General features: G+C 44.3%; 1 protein-coding gene across 1 annotated transcript in view; it reads right to left on the bottom strand.

The window, feature by feature from the left end:
- LOC143041067 (uncharacterized) overlaps positions 1-20,000 on the bottom strand; it is a 225,010-nt gene that overhangs the window by 7,438 nt on the left and 197,572 nt on the right. Inside the window, exons 29-30 of the mRNA XM_076212723.1 lie at positions 10,129-17,046; positions 7,305-7,713 (exon numbers count right to left, since the gene is read on the bottom strand). Of these exons, the coding sequence (XP_076068838.1) occupies positions 7,305-7,713; positions 10,129-17,046 (7,327 nt within the window). The remainder of the gene's footprint in view (positions 1-7,304; positions 7,714-10,128; positions 17,047-20,000) is intronic.

Here is a 20,000-nt window from a genome sequence, read left to right as displayed (position 1 = left end):
TTCCCTAATGTAATACTTCCGCCTTTTGCCACAGTGGAAGATATTTGAAACCACGCGAGTGTAGCGTTAAGGAGTTAGATGTTCTTTGTGCTCTATGTCCGCCCTCTATTCGGAGTGTCTTTTGAACAAATTATACCAATTCCAAAACAGCTCCAGGAGACAGAATAAGAGGGCCTCAAGAGGAACTACCATAAGAATTTGGAGTCAGTCTGCCTGCTAGTTCGAACTGGTTCGTAGTTGGTGCCAGGCTGCAACACCGACCCCTGGCTCCTCACTTCAAAAGGAACTTCTCCTGTTGTTATTTTGCATTTTCGTATCACGGTGATGTGATTGCTTGCATTTATATGTATATATATATATATATATATATATATATATATATATATATAAATGTCTGTGTGTGTGTGTGTGTATATATATATACAAGAAGGAGTATATCAAGAGGACAACCACGACTGAACAACGTTAAGCTAAAACTTTTCGAGGAGTACTAGGATCAAAAGGGGGGTCGGAGTGAGGGAAGCAAAGATGTAGCATCAACATGGACTGACTGAGAAACCAAAAGACAAGACATTAAAGGGGAGAAGAGCATCAAACAGTTACACCTCCCGAGGGAATGATGAGAAGCACAGGTCTGATGACCGTACTTTGCAAGTCTTTTGCCAGCTCTGGCAAAAGCTTCTTATTCTTAGAAAGTAGAATTTCACGAATTTCATTGGTTATACTTAGGGAAGTTACTGTTAGATGTTATAGATAAGTCAGTCAGCAAGATAAACTTAAATAGCAAACCAGATACGATTGTACATTCTAATACGATGAATAAAAATCGTTTGACGGCAGACAAAATAAACGACTAAAGCCGTAACAGTAGCACTTAGAATATTTCACTCTGGCTTACGACAAACGAATCGACTGAGTTGAGAAGCGCAGTGATTGCTGGCATATCATTACTAATGAAAAACACAATATATGTAAGTGCTCAGCTAAATACTACAGCTTTCCCTCATTAAACAGAGAACCCATCAGACGGTGCCAGAGGCGCCAGACGTTGAGTTGCCAGATGTAGGACGACAGCGTGAGTTGTAGCAAAAGAAGTCGCCACGGATATAGAGCCAGAGGAGAGGACTACGCGCCACAATTGACAGAGGAGGAGAGAGCTGTAGGTCAATAACAGGTGGAGCGGGGGGGGGGGGAAGAAGTGGAAGGCCGGTAAGAACTAACGAAGAGGAGAAAGCGACATTAAAGGAGGAATGTGAGTGGAGTAAAGATAATTCCACACATGTACATACACATTTTCATACACACACACGCACACACACACGCACGACTCGGTGGCGCGGTTGATAGAGTCCCTGACTCACTACGCGTTCCGGGTTCGAATCCTGCCCAGGGCTGAAATAATTCCAGTATCACTGCGCTTCGAGTCGTTACTCCAATTCTCGTGTGTGTGTAAGGTCACAGCATTACCCATAGATCGGTCACACGGGCTCTGAGCTCGCTTCCTGGAGGGAAATAGATGTTGATCACGAGTCCAGCACGTGATCCAAAGACCAAGGTGAATACACACACACACACATACACAAACACAAGCACACACAAACACACACACAATAAACACACCAGCACAAACACACGCACCCACAAGCACACACATACACACAAATACATAAACACTCTCACACACACATACACAATCACACACACACACACACACACACACACACACACACACACATGCATATACGCACGCACGCACGCACACACGTGCATGTATGGATGAATGTACAGTGTATGCATGTACTTGCGTCATGAAATGTGTATGTATGGACGAATGTATGTATGTATGTATGTATGTATGTATGTATGTATGTATGTATGTATGTATGTATGTATGTATGTATGTATGTATGTATGTATGTATGTATGTATGTATGTATGTATGTATGTATGTGCGCATGTATGTATGTATGTATGTATGTATGTATGTATGTATGTATGTATGTATGTATGTATGTATGTATGTATGTATGTATGTATGTATGTATGTATGTATGTATGTATGTATGTATGTATGTATGTATGTATGTATGTATGTATATGTAAGCATGTTTGTATGTATGTATGTATGTATGTATGTATGTATGTATGTATGTATGTATGTATGTATGTATGTATGTATGTATGTATGTATGTATGTATGTATGTATGTATGTATGTATGTATGTATGTGTGCATATATGTATGTATGTATGTATGTATGTATGTATGTATGTATGTATGTATGTATGTATGTATGTATGTATGTATGTATGTATGTATGTATGTATGTATGTATGTATGTATACATGTATGAATACATATATGCATATACTGTATGTATTTGTGAATTTATGTATCTTTGTCACTAAGGAAAGAGAAAGAAATGGAAAAAATCAATATAGCTTACGAATGTTCACTCTCTTGACATGAAACAGATTCTATGGGTAGTTGGTTCCTGGTAGTAAATGATGTTGTGACGCAATATTTATGCGCGTGTGTGTGTGTGATTCACCATAATCTTGGATCACACATTGGACTCGTGATCGTCATCTATTTTCCTTCCGGAAGAGAGCTCAGAGCTCATATATGACTGATCTATGTGTAATACTGTGACCTTACACGCACACACACACCCTACTCAACGCCCACGAGAGTTGAAGTAACGACTAGCAGCGTGGTGGTACTGAAATTAATTCAGCATTTATGATATCAAGAACAAGTAACAAAACGACCGAAGAGGATTACCTGGTAGTACCATACTCAAAAGGAGCAGAATTTGACAAATTGGAAGAATTAGAGAAGGTGAACAAAAACCTAACTAAAGAAATAGAAGAATTAAAAAGACAGTTAAAAGAAGTAAAAGATGAGAATGAGGAATTAAAGAAGAACAAAGAGAATAAAGAGTCCATAGCAAAAGAAGCACAGGGTTGGAAAAAAATCCAAGAGAACAGTAAAGTTGCATTTACTGACATAATAAAACAGCAAATGAAAGAATAAACTGAAGACTCAGTTATTAAAGTGATGAGACAGAACGAGAATATAGTAAGAGACTTAGCAAATAAAAATAAATGCATAATTATATTAGAAATGGAAGAGAAGTATAATCTTAATAGAACCACAAGAATCAAAGAGGACAAAGAAAAAGTAAGCAGTTTACTAGAATTAGTTCAGGAAGATGAACCTGAAATCATGAAACAAATTGAAGAGATGTATAGACTCGGAAAATATAGTACAGATAAGACCAGACCAATTAAGATTAAATTCAGGTCACAAACGACAGCAGAGAATATCTTAGCAAAAACAGGGAAACTAGCAAAATGTGAACAATATAAAAAGGTATGGATAAAAAGAGAAATGAATAGAGAGGAAAGAGAGGAGGAAAAAATGAAAAGACAAGAAGCTAAGGAAAAAAACGAGAACATAGCAGAGACAGAAAAAGAGAAATCCTATTGGAGAGTAGTGAATATGAAAGTGAGGAGATGGACCATACCAGAGAAATACAAAAGGGAAACAGAGAATACAATGGAAGTAGCAGAAAATTAAGAGTGTCCTACACAAATATAGATGGATTAATAACAGGATTGAATGAACTGAATGATTATCTGAAGGAAAAAGAACCGGACATAATGGGAATTGTAGAGACAAAATTAAAAGGTCCACTACCACCCAACAGTGTAGGACATGATGCATATAATTATTGGATTAGAAACAGAGAGATAAAACAAGGGGGTGTAGTTATGTTCCTGACTAAGAAAGATATATAGACGTGAGGAGTATCACATATGGAAAGAATACAGTAGAGATGATTATGATCGAAGTGGAAGACAGAGATAAGAAGAGTAGAAAGTTTGTGATATATTATGTGCTTCCAAAAACAGCCTCGTGGGAAGAGAGTGAACATAAATGTATGTTAGAAGACACAAGGATGATATCAAATAAGATAATGGAAGATGGGGGAAGAATAGTTATGATGGGCGACTTTAATTGCAAAGAAATCTGCTGGGAAGAGATGAAGTAAAGGGTGGAGACAACTCATGGGGAAATGTTCTACTCGAGATGATTATTGACCATACAATGACACAATGGATACAAGAGAACACTAGGTATAGAAATGAAGAAGAACCATCGAGACTAGACCTAATAATCACATCTGAACCTAAAATAGTGGAAAAGATTGAATATAAGACACCAATAAGTAAAAGTGACCACATATTGATTGAACTGGAACTAAATGAGGAAAAATACATGAAAAGAAATGAACAATATAGAAAAGGAAGATTGATGTATGAAAAAACAAATTTTGATCAAATAAGAGAATTCTTTCAAAAATAAAACTGGGAAAAATATACAAAGAAGATACAACAATGGAAAAGAAATGGAATATTTTGACAAAATTTTATAAAAAAAAAAATAAATAAAAAGAAGTGGAAAAATATGTCCCAAGACAAAAACAAGAAAAAGAATATGTAAAGTGCTGGTACAACAGAAGTTGTAGGGAGTTAAAAGACAAAAGAGATAAAGCCTGGACCAAAATGAAGAAAAACAAAAGACCTGAAAAATTGAAAATATATACTTGTTATAGAAATGAATATGTACAAATGTGCAGAGAGGAAAACTGAAAATATGAAAAAGATGTCATTGAAAAATGTAAAGATCAACCAGAACTATTTTACAGATTTGTAAACAACAAACTGAAAAACAAACAAGAATTAGAGAAATTAAGACAAGGTGGAGTTGAATACACAGAGGAAATAGAAATGGCGGAAATTATGAACAAGCATTTCAAATCAGTGTTTACAAGGGAGAACATACAACTTGGAGAGATTGAATGGGAGGAGAAAGTCCCCCCTATGAAAGAAAGAGAAGTAACAAAGAATGAAATAACAAAACACTTGAATAATCTTGATGTCAGAAAATCGCATGGACCAGATGAAATAGCAAACTGGATTTTGAAAGAATGCAGGAATGAACTGGCAGACAAAATGCATAGCATACTAAACAGTTTCTTGAAAGAAGGAAAAGCTCCAAAAGATTGGAAAAAAGCAAATATAGTACCTATATATAAATGGGGAAATAAAGAAGACCCTACCAACTATAGACCAGTCTCTCTAACAAGTACGATAGCAAAAATTTTTGAAAGAATTGTCAAAAGTAGGTGGGTAAAGTATTTGGAAAAAACAACAACGTGCTAAATCCAAGGTAATTTGGATTCAGACAAGGACGATCATGCGTCACCAATTTAATATTTTTCTATTCAAGGCTAATAGATATAATACAAGAACGAGATGGATGGGCTGATTGTGCATTTCTAGACCTAAAAAATAGGTTTTGACAAAGTACCACATAAGAAGTTCGTTAAGAAATTAGAAACTGAAGGAGGAATACAGGGCAAACTGCTCAATTGGATGGAAGACTTTTTGCAAGAAAGAAAAATGAGAGTAGTGATAAGAGACAAACACTCAAATTGGGATGAAGTAATAAGTGGTGTTCCACAAGGAACAGTTCTGGCCCCAATAATGTTTGCTATATATGTTAATGATATGTATGAAGAAATTAAAAGTTATATGAGCTTCTTTGCAGATGATGCAAAACTATTAAAAAAAAAAGTGAACACGGAAGAAGATTGTGAGTCACTACAGAGTGATCTCAATAGAGTATGGGAATGGAGTAGGAAGTAGGAGATGGAGCTCAATACTAAAAAGTGTAGTATAATGGAATTTGGGGAAAAAAAAAAGAATAATTGGATCATATAAATTGGGAGAAGGAATAAAAAAAGTTGAAAATGAGAAGGACCTGAGAGTCATTGTTATGAAAAATATGTCACCTGAGAAACATATAAATAAGATTTTTGGAGAAACTTATAATTTAATAAGAACAATTAAAGTGGCATTTACATACCTGGATGAAGAAATAGTGAAGAAAATACTAATCACTTTGATAAGACCAAGATTGGAATATGCAGCAACGATGTGGTCACCAAGTACAAAAAAAAATTATAAAAAAAAAATTGAAAGAATACAAAGAGCAATTACAAAACTAGCACCAACACTCTCAAAACTATCATATGAAGAGAGACTAGCAAAACTTGAGCTACAGACACTAGAGCAAAGAAGAGAGAGAGGAGATTTGATAGCTATTTACAGAATCATGAAAGGCATAGAAATTATTGATAGAGAGGATCTAATAAAATGGGATGATAGAAATACAAGAGGACACGGAAAGAAAATCAAGAAAGACAGCTATAAAAGAGATATGAAAAAGAACAGCTTTCCTCACAGAGTAATAGACATTTGGAACAAGTTAGATGAGAAAGTGGTGTGGGCAAAAACAATACATGAATTTAAAAATAGTTTAGATAAAATGAGATATGAAGACGGGACACCACGAGCATAGCTCCCCTTCCCGTAAAGTACAACTAGGTAAATACACACACACACACACACACACACACACACACACACATATATATATATATATATATATATATATATATATATATATATATATATAAATATATATATATACATATATATATATATATATATATATATATATAATTAAACTGAGTTAAATACACAACAGTAATGTCACAGTTATTAATCCTATTCCTTACATTCTCAGTTTTTCTGACTAGAGAACTTGCTTAAGGAGTGTGATCAAAGACAATTTTTACCATATCTTCCATTCTACTTGACCTTTCAACTACGATGAGCCATCTTCAGAATAACAGATTATACAATCGAAAGCAAGAACAGTTACATGGTTTATACATAATGACCGTAAGAAATCGAAAAACTAGATTTCACTATCTGAGTAACCTGGGGAGGTTGCCGACCTGATTCGCTTATGGCCTCTCACAGCAGGTCTTGATATTAATGATTGGACCTCGTTTTCTCACGTAAACGGCTTCTGATATTCTTGTTTTCCCAACATTAATACATTGCCTAACGATCTTTGTGTTGCTGACAGAAAAACCATTGTAACTCTTTTAAATGAGACACAAAGTCCCTCGACATTTTCTGATGTGTAAGACTCGATATATGGTATTAACTTAGACAAAAAGGAGGAAACTGTCGTATTGTTTTAATTCGCTAAATCTTATGTTTATTTCTGTTACCAAGATAGGCATTGCTGGACGCCTTTTTCAGCTACATTTGACTGGAAACCCCTTCTGGTACGAATACCTTCTGTCAAAGTGCAGAAGTCATCTTTCCCAACTGCACTTCATTACACTTCGCGAAGATCAGTATTCCGCGAATACTCACTCGTGGTCTTCTTGTACGAAGACGAAGACGAAGACTTGAAAATGCTGTCACTTCCGCCGCCTTCGCCTCTGCCGCCGCTGCCGCCTCTGCCGCCGCTGCCGCCGCTGCCGCCGCTGCCTCCGCCGCCTCCGCCTCCGTCAACACCCTCAAGATCACCGCTACCGCTAGACCTCGAGGAGGAGAACGTGGAGGAGGAAGACACAGTATAAGAGGAAGATGAGGAAGAGGAGGGGGAGGAAATGGAGGAAGAGGAGGAGGAGGAAGAGGAGGGGGAGGAAATGGAGGAAGATGGGAGGGAGGAAGAGGAGGAGGTGGTAGAAGAGGAGATGGTTTCGTGGCTCGTTGGAGACGTCGTTTCCCATTCGCTCTTAGTCTTCTCCTCGGTGTCCTTAAACCAGGAAGGGACCTCCTGAATGTGGGAATAAAGAAGGTATGATATGCACAGTAATTATTTGCTTATGATGTAGTACCCATGTATACATACCAGTACACACCAATGGACCTTCTCCCCCTTAAAAGGGGAGCTGGCCAACTGTACTTCATAAATATCTTAAAAGAGAAACGACATACTTATAAAAGCTCCGTCCTCACATTATGTTTCTTTTGATAGACTTTAGGGACTATTTCGGTGCCCCAGAATCACACAATACTCACCTACGTTAGAGTTTAAAACTTCTACCAATAAAAATATTACAAAACTTTTGTACCACTGTTACCCCTACTTCATGCTTTTCACTTGATACCTGTCCTTTACCATTTCTATGACTACGTCTTTCTGATATTCCTGTGATGGGGGTGGTGGGGGGAGAATTCTCCAACTGTCTTCTCAGCGTGTTTTACAGGGTGATTAATGTGACAAAATGATGGAACAAGGATTCTGCCCTCTGTATTTTCATCTTACGAAGAGGCAACGCATAAAAGGGTCTGGATCGAAGACTGTCACGAAGACCCTAGTAATAGGGTCATTAAATGTGGGTGGTTGTGTTAGAGATGAGATTAAAAGGAAAGAGATTGGCAGTTTGTTTGAGAAAGAAAATGGATGTGTTAGCATTAAGTAAAAATAACTTGAAAGGGAATGTCTGCTGAGCAGGGAAGGGAGTGGGCAAGAGATAGATGTGAATGAAAAGTGTTTGTGAATGGGTAATGAAGTGACGTGGCCCAAAAGATTTACTGCGAGGTAAAGCATGCGTAGAGAAATTTTATATTATAACTATTATCGAATCCTGGATCAATATTGTTGATAGACATTTCCTTCCGGAAATCAAGATAGAAGGATATAAGCTTTTTCACAAGGACAGGGTTGGCAGGAGTGGAGGAGGAGTAGCACTTTTCGTTAAAAATACAATAAACTGTATTATCAACAATTCGATTAAGGAAGAGGATAGCACGGAATCTATTTGGGTGGAGAATATAGGCAAGAATAAGAAACTTATTATTGGTATCTTATATAGACCTCCTAACCACAGCATTGAGCAGACTGATCCCCTGATTCATGAAATTCGTAGGGCATCCCAGTACAAAAACGTTGTGATCATGGGAGATTTTAACTATAGAAACATTTACTGGAAAATTTTAGTAGGAGATCAGGAAGCAAAAATTTTCTTAGATGTGGTGCAGGATAATTTCCTAAAACAAATGATTACCGATGCTACGAGGGGGAAGAATACTCTGGACTTACTTTTAACTAATAATGAGTGCCTAACGAGTAACGTAAAAGTGGGAGAGAGTCTAGATTCTAGTGATCATCAAGAAATAAGATTTAGTATTATTTGGGATGAATTAAAAAGTACGAATTTTGACAAGATGAGAGACTGTATAAGACATCTGATCACTAACGGGACCGACCCAGGGGGCTGTGACGGGTCAGATACACGGTCAGTCCGGACGTCAATAGTGCGGTCAAACGGTCGGGTCACGGAGGGTATGCGTACCTTAGGTCAGGTCAATTGCGGGTGTGGGATCAACAGCCCGGCCAGCAACTTAGATGAAATGTATATTAACCTAATGTATATTAACCTAAGGCTTAGGCACCTTAACCTACACTCTCTAGAAAGACGCAGAGTGCGGGGTGATCTGATAGAGGTGTTCAAGTGGATCAAAGGCTTTAATAAGGGTGACGAAAACAAGGTCATCATATTAAGACAACAGGACAGGACTCGCAGTAATGGATTTTAACTGAACAAATTTAGATTTAAGAAGGAAATAGGCAAGAATTGGTTTACTAATAGGGTGGTCAACAAATGGAATAGACTTAGTAACCATGTAGTGAGCGCTGAAACTATGGGTTGTTTTAAGAAACGGTTAGACAACTTTATGGATGAGGATGATAGGTGGTATTGGACATGGAACTGCCTAGTATAGGCCTTATGATCTCTTACAGTCTCCTCCATTATTATGTTCTTATGTAAAGGTTCTTCTTGTTCGCTCTGTAAAATATGAAATGGACGAGGGGAAGGGTCGTCATGTATTGAAATATTTGGGATAAACTAGTTTCGGCTGTTAGACACTGCTATCTTGCTGTGTCTCGGTGCATTGCTTCTGACATGAGCAGTAAGTGTGAGACAGCAATGACCCTTTATTCACAAATAACTAAGATTGAAGGGACAGCAAATGGGTGTGGATAGGTGTGGGGTAAGTCTAGGGTGCATGTATGCCTTGACTGCCTTATGATGTACGAGTATTTATGTAATACTGACCATATTAGCCCAGATATATGTCACTCTCTTCCTTCCCTTTTTATCGTGCACCAGTTACTGTTCATCACCTGGACATGCTTGGTACCCACAGACCCCGCCACCATGCACAAAAACCGCTTTCCTCTCACCTCTTTAATGTTGCAGAACCGTCCTGCCCAGCCGGCGTGACACTCGCATAGTCCGGGTTCAAGGCAGTCTCCGTTCTTGCAGAAGATGTTCCCGCAGGGCGTACCGGTCTGAGGTTTTCTTCCGCGTTGTCGGTGTCGCCCAGAGGCCACGCGCGACCCGTGCCGGAAGACCTTGATGCCTCCCTTTACGCCATTCCGAGACGAATCTCGACTTCTCCCACTGCTGGTCATTCCCGGTTCAGTGACGCCCCCTTCGTCCGGAATATGACCTCCAATGCCGGGTTCCGTCACTGAATTGAGTCCGGGCTCCGTGATGATACCGATGCCTGGCTCATAGTTGACTCCTATGCCAGGTTCTCTGATGATGCCGATGCCTGGTTCATAGGTGACCCCTATTCCGGGTTCCGTGATGATGCCGATGCCTGGCTCGTACGTGACTCCTATTCCGGGTTCGGTGACGGTCTGCACATTAGGTGAGTTCTGGTCCGGAACCAACCCGACTCCTGGCTTGTAAAACCCGACACCAGGTTCGTAGAAGCCTAAGCCAGGTTCGTAGACTCCCCCGCCATTCCCAGACTCTTTTCTGCCTGCCTGATTGATATCGGTCAGTTTATACTCGATGTCCCAGCTGTGCTTGTGTTTCCGGCGAGGCCCACCCCCTCTTCGGCGCTGGGGGTCGACTTCGCCATATCTTCTTCCATGCGTCCTTCCATCACCTGAGGAAGTCGTCCTTGACCCCGTTCCCGAAATTCGAGAGTGTTCTTTGCTGACGCTACTGGTGTGAATCTTTGTAGTCTTCGATCTGATTCCAGATTCTTTGTCGTAGCCCTCTCGGTGATGGACAGTGACGACGGTGTTGTGGGAAGACTTCCCTCCAGTTCGATCTTGATCTGTGCTGTCCACGGTGCCCATGTCACCTTCATGACGGCCCGCAGCGACATGTGAGTCTCCCTCTCTTGTAGTGTCCACCTCGAGATCGACTATATCAACTCCCTCGTGCGCACCACCCTCAACGTCGTACCTCGACCTCGACCCGCCTGACTCGACAGAGTAATCGTCGGTGGAGACTCCTCCTGTCTGGCGAGTCAAGTCGACACGGTGGTGAACATGAGTGGTCACACGATCCGAGGACAAACTTGTGTCTGAACTGCTCGTCCTCGAGGACTTCTCTCCTCTTTCTTCTTCGGCTGTTGTCTCCCGGCCATCAACTTCGGTCCCATGACCCGCATGGTGAGACCCTTGCTGATCGGCCTCGCCCTCGAAGTGAGTTCGAGTCTCGGTGTAAATGTTGCTCTTTTCGTCGTGCCGGGTGATAGCGTGACCATGATGCGCCGTGTCGATGCCTCCACGCTGTGTCCCGATGTCTCCATGCTGCCCGGTTTGTCTGCCGTGCTGCGTGGTGGTCTCTCCATACTGAGTCGCAACTTCACCATGCTGACTGACGACTCCAGCATGGTGCATAGTGTCCTCCCTATGAAGTCCGGTGGCCTCACCATGGTAGGTGCTACCTTCACCATGCTGTCGACTGACTTCGCCATGCTGGCTGCTGACTTCAGCATGCTCCCTACTGACTTCACCCCGCGCATCGATGCTTATGGCGCTTTCTTCACTGTGTCTACTAACATCACCATGATGCATGCCAGCTTCACCATACCCAATGCTTGTGGTTTCTGTATCATAACGTGAACCATGCTGCCTGTCGCCCTCGCCGTAATACATATCCTCGTCAGTATGATCCATGCTATCGCCATCATGCTTTGTGTCATAATCACGACCATCTTGGGTACTGTCATAATCGCGACGAGAATGATCTTCTACACTATGGTGGACTTCGGTTTCTCCATATTCTTTCCTGGTTTCATCATACCGAGCGTTGATCTGCGTCCCCGTTTTATGCTGTGTCTCTTCATTATGCACTGTATCAGTTCCCTCTCGAGCCGCACTCCTATCGTACCCCCACTGGTCGTCAGCACCTCCGTACCGATCTGTGGTATCTGAGGATTCCACATGCCTATCCGTACCAGTAACAGCTCCCGAGGCGGAGATCGATGTAGAAGACGACGACGAAGTGGTCTTCTGAGATGTCACTGAAGTAGAATGGGTCACCGAGGTGTCCGAAGAAGAGCCATTAACGATCTCCGCCAGGATTCCTTGCTGACCATCTCCCCTCTCACGGGCGTCGTAGCTCTCAGAGGTGTAGTTCTCATTCCCGCGGTCCTCGGGCTTGCCGTAGATCCCGCTGTGTTGACGAACTGTATGCTCCGTTTCCGTCACGTTCACCACTCGATGAACCTGATCCCTTCTCCGACCTCCCGGATGTTTGGTACCGAACCTCCTCCGGCCCCCTGGCCATTTTCCTTTGAAACGCAACCTCCTTCGGGGCTCTCCCTTGCCCGGCCTCCTGGGGCCTCCTGGCTGACCCTCTCCCTGCGGAACCCTCGCCCTGGGGCCTCCAGGCCTGGGCCCTCCTGGCCTGGGTCCTCCTGGCCTGGGTCCTCCTGGCCTGGGTCCTCCTGGCCTGGGTTTTCCTTGCCTGGGTCCTCCCGGCCTGGGTTTTCCTGGCCTGAGCCCTCCCGGCCTGTGACCTCCTGGCCTGGGCCCTCCCGGCCTGTGACCTGGCCTGTGCCCTCCTGGCCTTTGGCCGGGCTTTGGATGAACCCTCGTCCCCGGAGTGTCGTCATCAGGTATTGTATTCTCATCCTCGCTGATCGAATTCGAGGTTTCCTGCGTTACTGCCGTTCGCTCTTCGCCGCCTTCTTCAGTATCGGATGACCCTTCAGCCCTCCTTTTCTCTTCTTCCTCTCGTCTTTTCGCTTCTTCTTGTTCATTTCTCCTCTCCTCTACAATTCTCCTTTCTTCCACTTCTCTCCTCTCTTCTTCTATCCTCTTCTCTTCTTCTTTCCTTTTCTCCTCTTCAAGCCTCCTTTCCTCCTCTATTCTTTTCTCCTCTGCCATTCTTCTTTCTTCTTCTTCTCTCCTTCTCTCCTCTTCTAGCCTCTTCTCTTCTTCTCTCCTCCTCTCTTCCACGAGCCTCCTCTCCTCTTCTAGCCTCTTTTCTTCTTCTCTCCTCCTCTCCTCTTCGATTTTCCTCTCCTCTTCAAGCCTCTTTTCTTCTTCTCTTGTCCTCTCCTCTTCTCTCCTCCTCTCCTCTTCGATTATCCTCTCCTCTTCAAGCCTCTTTTCTTCTTCTCTTCTCCTCTCCTCTTCTCTCCTCCTCTCCTCTTCTAGCCTCTTCTCTTCTTCTCTCTTCCTCTCCTCTTCGAGCCTCCTCTCCTCCTCTAATCTCTTTTCTTCCTCTTCTCTTCTCCTCTCCTCTTCTATTCTCCTCTTCTCCTCTTCTGTTCTCCTGTCTTCTTCTTCTTCTCTTCTCCTCTCCTCTTCATTCGTCGTTCCCTCAATCCTTCTCTCTTTAGTTCTCCTCTCTTCCTCAGTCCTCCTTTCTTCTTCAGTCCTCCAATGTACTTCTACTCTCTCTTCTTCTTTTGCTCGACGTCTCTCCTCTTCAGTCCTTCTCTCTTCTTCTATCCTCCTTTCTATTTCCATCCTCCTCTTTTCTCCTTCAGTCCTTCTCTCGTCTACCCTCTCTTTCTCCTCTCTCCTCCTCTCCTCTTCAAGTCTCCTCTCTTCCTCCGTCCATTCCTCCTCATCTATCCTCTCTTCCTCTTCTCTCCTCCTCTCCTCTTCAAGTCTCCTCTCTTCCTCCGTCCATTCCTCCTCATCTATCCTCTCTTCCTCTTCAAGTCTCCTCTCTTCCTCCGTCCATTCCTCCTCATCTATCCTCTCTTCCTCTTCAAGTCTCCTCTCTTCCTCCGTCCATTCCTCCTCATCTATCCTCTCTTCCTCTTCAAATCTCCTTTTCTCTTCCAGTCTCCTCTCTTCTTTCGTCCTTCTCTCCTCTTCTGTCTCCTCTTCCTCTGTCTCTGTGACTTCTCCCTCCGGCCTCCTCCCTCCGTGTAACCTCAGGATTCTCTCTGCTTTTCGTAGTTCTTTGCGGACCTTTCTCTCGAACTCGACCCGGGTCGTCCCGTCCTCAAGCCCGGCCACGATGACGACGATCCTCCGCTCGTGCGCCACCGTTCTCGCTTCGGTCCTCAGGATTCGAACTTCCTCCCTGATCCTCCGTTCCTCTTCCACCCACAAGCTCCCGTCCTCCAACCTCCGTCTTCGTTCTTGGATCCTCGCTTCCTCCTCGACCCTCCAAGCCCCTCTTCGCCTGGCCCATAGTCTCAGCCTCTCTTCGGACCTCTGGATCTCCTTCGTGATCCTCTTCTCGAACTGGATCCTCCTCGTCCCATCGCGAAGACTTGCGAGGATCCTGAGGACCCTCCGCTCGTCTTCGAGGCTCCGGCCACCGGTCCTGCCTCGGATGTCCTCTCGGATCCTTCTTTCTTCCTGAGACCACAACGTCCCGTCTTTCAGCTTCCGTCGAAGCTCAGCGATTCTCCTCTCTTCTTCGGCTCTTCGGGCTTCGTCGATGACCTGAGTTCCTCTTCCTCCTCCTTCTCCTCGCCTCCTGCCGTGCTCTCTTCTTCTCTCTTCTTTCTCTTCTTTCTTCTCCTCCGTTGTCGTCGTCTCTCCTGCAAGTCTTCTTTCTTCTTCCCTCCTCCTTATGTCCTCTTCCTCCGCCCTCCTCCTCTCCTCCTCCAACCTCCTCGCCTCTTCTTCCTGCCTTTCCTTCTCCAGTTTGATTCTCATCGCTTCTTCTCCCCTCAGCCTCTCCTCCTCGATAAACCTAGCCTCCTCCTCCAGCCTCCTCTTCTCCTCCATCTGCTTCGCCTCTTCTTCTATCCTCCTCTTCTCCTCGGCCATCCTTTCTTCCTCCTTCCTCTTTCGTTCTTCCTCAACGCGTCTCGCTTCTTCTAGTCTTACCCTCTCCTCCTCTATTCGTCTGGCCTCTTCCCGCTTCTTCTCCTCTTCTAAGAGTCTTGCCTCCTCTTCTTTTCTTCTCTTTTCCTCCTCTGCTCCTCTCGCTTCTTCTTCCCTCCTTATCCGCTCTTCCTCTGCTTTTCTCGCTTCTTCTTCCTTTCTTATCCGCTCTTCTTCTGCTCTTCTCGCTTCCTCTTCTTTCCTTACCCGCTCTTCCTCTATTCTTCTCGCTTCCTCTTCCTTCCTTATCCGCTCTTCATCTTCTCTTCTCTCTTCCTCCGTTCTCTCTGATTCTCCTTCTCTCCTCCTTTCTTCCTCAGATCTCCAAATGTCTTCTCTTCTTCTCTCTTCTTCCCTTCGTCTTTCCTCCTCTCTTCTTCTCTCTTCTTCTGTTCTTGTTGAGTCCTCTCCTCTCCCTCTTTCTTCCTCAGATCTCCATATTTCGTCTCTTCTTCTCTCTTCTTCCCTTCGTCTTTCCTCCTCTCTTCTCCTCTCTTCTTCTGTTCTTGCTGAGTCTTCTCCTCTCCCTCTTTCTTCCTCAGATCCCCAAATGTCTTCTCTTCTTCTCTCTTCTTCCCTTCGTCTTTCCTCCTCTCTTCTCCTCTCTTCTTCTGTTCTTGCTGAGTCCTCTCCTCTCCTTCTTTCTTCCTCAGATCTCCAAATCTCTTCTCTTCTTCTCTCTTCTTCCCTTCGTCTTTCCTCCTCTCTTCTCCTCTCTTCTTCTGTTCTTGTTGAGTCCTCTCCTCTCCTCCTTTCTTCCTCAGATCCCCAAATGTCTTCTCTTCTTCTCTCTTCTTCCCTTCGTCTTTCCTCCTCTCTTCTTCTCTCTTCTTCTGTTCTTGTTGAGTCCTCGCCTCTCCTCCTTTCTTCCTCAGATCTCCATATTTCGTCTCTTCTTCTCTCTTCTTCCCTTCGTCTTTCCTCCTCTCTTCTCCTCTCTTCTTCTGTTCTTGCTGAGTCCTCTCCTCTCCTCCTTTCTTCCTCAGATCTCCATATTTCGTCTCTTCTCTCTTCTTCCCTTCGTCTTTCCTCCTCTCTTCTTCTCTCTTCTTCTGTTCTTGTTGAGTCCTCTCCTCTCCTCCTTTCTTCCTCAGATCTCCATATTTCGTCTCTTCTTCTCTCTTCTTCCCTTCGTCTTTCCTCCTCTCTTCTCCTCTCTTCTTCTGTTCTTGCTGAGTCCTCTCCTCTCCTTTCTTCCTCAGATCTCCAGATGCCTTCTCTTCTTCTCTCTTCCTCTCTTAGTCTTTCCTCCTCTACGCGCCTTGCTTCCTCCTCTCTTCTCCTCTCTTCTTCCGCCCTTCTTCCCTCTCCTCCTCTTCTCCTACTCCCGGTAGCTCTTCCTTCTCCTCTTCTTCTCTCTCCTCTCCACCTCGCACCTTCTCCCCGTCTTCTCTCCCACTCCCCCCTCCTTCTCCCTCCTCCTCTCCTCCTTCCCTCCGTTCCCGTGGTGTTCCTCTCCAGGTCGGTCCTCTCCCCTCCACCCCACCTCCCTCTTCCTCCTCTTCCTCTGTCTCCTCCTGGTCCTTCCCCTCCCCTACCTCCTGTTCCTCCTTCTTCATGTCTGTTCACGAAGGTTCTTTTTTCCTCGTACTCGTACTTGTGTCTTCTTCTGTGGCCGAACCTGCCTGTGTGGTCAACCGAACTGACGTCGTTCTCCCCGCGTGCGCGCTCGTTGTGATCTCCATGATGTCTTCCTCCTTCAGAATCTTCACCCCTCTCTTCTTCCTCTCCTTCTTCGGTGTTCTCGTCGTAGTAATCCTCCTCGGTCTCGTCGTCATATTCTTCGTCGATGTCTCCGTCAGGGTCCTCAAAATCTCCGTAACCTCTGTGACTATCTCCAGATTCCCCATGTATCCTAGTGCTCTCCCCTGCGGCATCGTAAACCGAAGAGGAAGATATGGAAGAGGAGGAGGATGAAGAAGAGTGGGAAGAGGAAGATGTAGAGGACGAGGATGAAATTCTCCTGTTGTAACTGACATCGAACTCGTTCCTGGTAGCGTGGTACGAGGAATCCATGAAGGCCGCGTCCTGACAGCCGTCGAGGATGTAACTCTGCCGATAGGGGAAGAAAAAATGGAGTAGATGTTAGCTCAAAACCAATTGTGATACACAAAATGTCCTAAATAACCTCCGAGGCACCCTCTCAACATAACAAAGCCCCTTGAAACCTGCCTACAAAGAAGGTGTTGAGTGTTGGTAAACATCAAGAATAAAAATACCGACCATGAAATACAAGTAAACATCTAAGGTGTGGCCCCTCCATACCAAGGAGGATCGAGCTTATCTCACTGAATTACCAATCCTCTTGGTACAATACTTAAGCTCAGTCCCCTGTCTGGCAATTTCATTCAGTTAGGGAACAACCTCGTGCTGAAGAATATCACACAGTTCCCTTCTGAATGAAATCCAATCTCTGGCCCGAAGGAATTATATTATTCACGTACTGCAAATACCCTTGTGACTGTGTGCTTGTAGAAGAGCAGTGGTGGTGTTGGTGGTGTTGGTGGTGGTGGTGGTGGTGGTGGTGGTGGTGGTGGTGGTGGTGGTGGTGGTGGTGGTGGTGGTGGTGGTGGTGGTGGTGGTGGTGGTGGTGGTGGTGGTGGTGGTGGTGGTGGTGGTGGTGGTGGTGGTGGTGGTGGTGGTGGTGGTGGTGGTGGTGGTGGTGGTGGTGGTGGTGGTGGTGGTGGTGGTGGTGGTGGTGGTGGTGGTGGTGGTGGTGGTGGCGGCGGCGGCGGCGGCGGCGTGGAGGGGGGGGGGCTTCATGGCCCCTGTACTGCAGGATGCGCCTCTAAACAAATGTATCCCGCTCCAGCCAAGTGCTAGAGTACAACTGCATTGGGAATTCCATGACATATTGAATAGATTTGGTTCGAAAGTATAAGAAAAAACCGTAGTGACATGCTAATTGGGCTTTACCATGGAATATACCTAAATGTTTTATTCAGCTTTGGGCAAACCCTAGGGCTGCGGAATACAAGTGCTCGCCTCTGAATGCAAAGTGGCACTTGCGTCCTTGTTCCCGATACGTGAATGACGACCTGGAACAGTTCCCGAAGACGACCTGTGACTCATTTGCTGTGGATGTCAATGTACTTAAGGCGAAGGTGGACGGCTCTGGTCGTAGGGGAGTGGGTTTTAGACGTTTATTTTTGATTGGTGCGATGCATGTTGCCTAGGGAACAAGGTGCTGGCTTATTGCCCTGTGCGAAGCTTCTGCCTTAGTTTGACACCTTCCATTGTCGTCTGGCACTTTTCACTCTGATTTTCTTTTCCTAACCCCCACGCACGCAAGCGGAAGAATGGATCTTTTGTTCTGCACCTCCTCCTCCCCCCCCCTTTTATTTTTACAAACAGGTGGACAAAGAAAATCTTTGTGTAGTTCGAGTCTGTAGTCCTGAGATAACAAGACAAGCTCGGTCGATTTTGTTTTCCTAGAAAAGGTTGATTTAATCAGCTCAGCAGGTGCTTTAGTAGTTACAATTTTGTCTTCCATTAGAGTATCCAAGGCATGCCAGGTCTTCTCAAGTGGCCGCTACATAACTCGGTATAATTCACACAATGTACTGACTCAACACTATTGGACCTTTTACTATCTTATTTTTACTACTGGACCTCTTCAGCGTTCTCTTCTTTCATGTAGCAAAGGCATTTTCCTTTTTACAATGGGGTTGGCCGAGTCAGAATGAACATTCGCACTATAAACAAATTAAACTCGTGCAACCACTCCCTCCCATCTATATTTCTCGGGGATAAAGGGGTCTCCTCTTCTCCGCCACGCCGCTGGGATCACAAGCCATGTAATAATGCAGAGCTTTTCCGAGGCAGAGCCTGAGAGCCGGAGGTCGTTTACTCCCATCGGTTCATCACATGACGACCCTCCTCCTCCTCCTCCTCCTCCTCCTCCTCCTCCTCCTCCTCCTCCTCCTCCTCGCCACTTCCTCATCCAGTCAAAAGTAAATCATGAAGCCGATGAAGAGGGTATCCCTTCGGGACCCGTCATCTATTCATCTATTCACTGTCAACCTCTATCTACTCTTATCTTTTGCAATCTCTCTTCTTTGCTCAACAGGCATACATCACACTGTCAATAATATCGTCCAATAAGGATTATTTCGCGATGGTATTGATCGTGTGGAAGCCGATCTAGATAATGGGAATTCCAACTGTTACTTATACAATATTAGGCCAATTTTCATCCATTCAATGTTGACCCTTCCAGGAGGGAAGGCCTCTACTGGATGTGTAAAGGCTATTGCCCTCGAAGAAAGTTGTTTGCGGCCGAAACCGCTACATTTGTCCTATGTATATGGAAAGCCGGACCACGTGGTAGTCACGTGGGGTGGGAACTAAAATGAGAGCGTCACAGTGCACAGGCTCGGATTCACAGTATTCGTAGTAATTTTCTTCAGTGTCTTGCTCCAATCGCTTTGGCACATGAGTAGCCAAGAGATTTAGATTTGTAAAGAGATTTACTATGGCAACTCTAGTGAAGAAACTTTAGAGGTGTATTTCCTACTCTTTAGCGTTTATCTGACAATTGTAGCAACATACTGAATCCGGCCTCAAATGGAGAAACTATTTCCCCAATAAAGCCAGATGAATGTTCACCTTCTGAGGTTCTAAGTTGAACATTCTGCCTTTTATTTAAATAAATATGTGCGTTTTTGGACAAAACACTTGTATCCACATCAATGGCCCTTTCTCCCTTACATGGTGGCTGGCCGAGTAAAAACAGACACCCATATCAAAATGCTACCCACCTGCCTCGAGGATATAGAGTCACCCCTTCAACTGGAGTGCAACGAGGTACGAAGCAGGTTCTGACAAACAGAAGCTTGTTTACCCCCGTCGCTTTACCAGATGGTGAATCCTCCCACCCCACTCCCCCACCGAAACATTTCCTCATCCATGGAATCAAGGCCAAAAGCATAATGTAAATGCGAAAAGAATCCACCGCGCCATCTTCCCCGCTTAGGGTATCTTCTTCGTATAAAAACGCTGGTTAT

Source organism: Oratosquilla oratoria, chromosome 30 (assembly GCF_046742065.1).
Source record: "Oratosquilla oratoria isolate Oo_2021 chromosome 30, ASM4674206v1, whole genome shotgun sequence".
NCBI classification, from domain to species: Eukaryota; Metazoa; Arthropoda; class Malacostraca; order Stomatopoda; family Squillidae; genus Oratosquilla; species Oratosquilla oratoria.
This window is presented reverse-complemented; position numbering and strand designations above follow the sequence as displayed.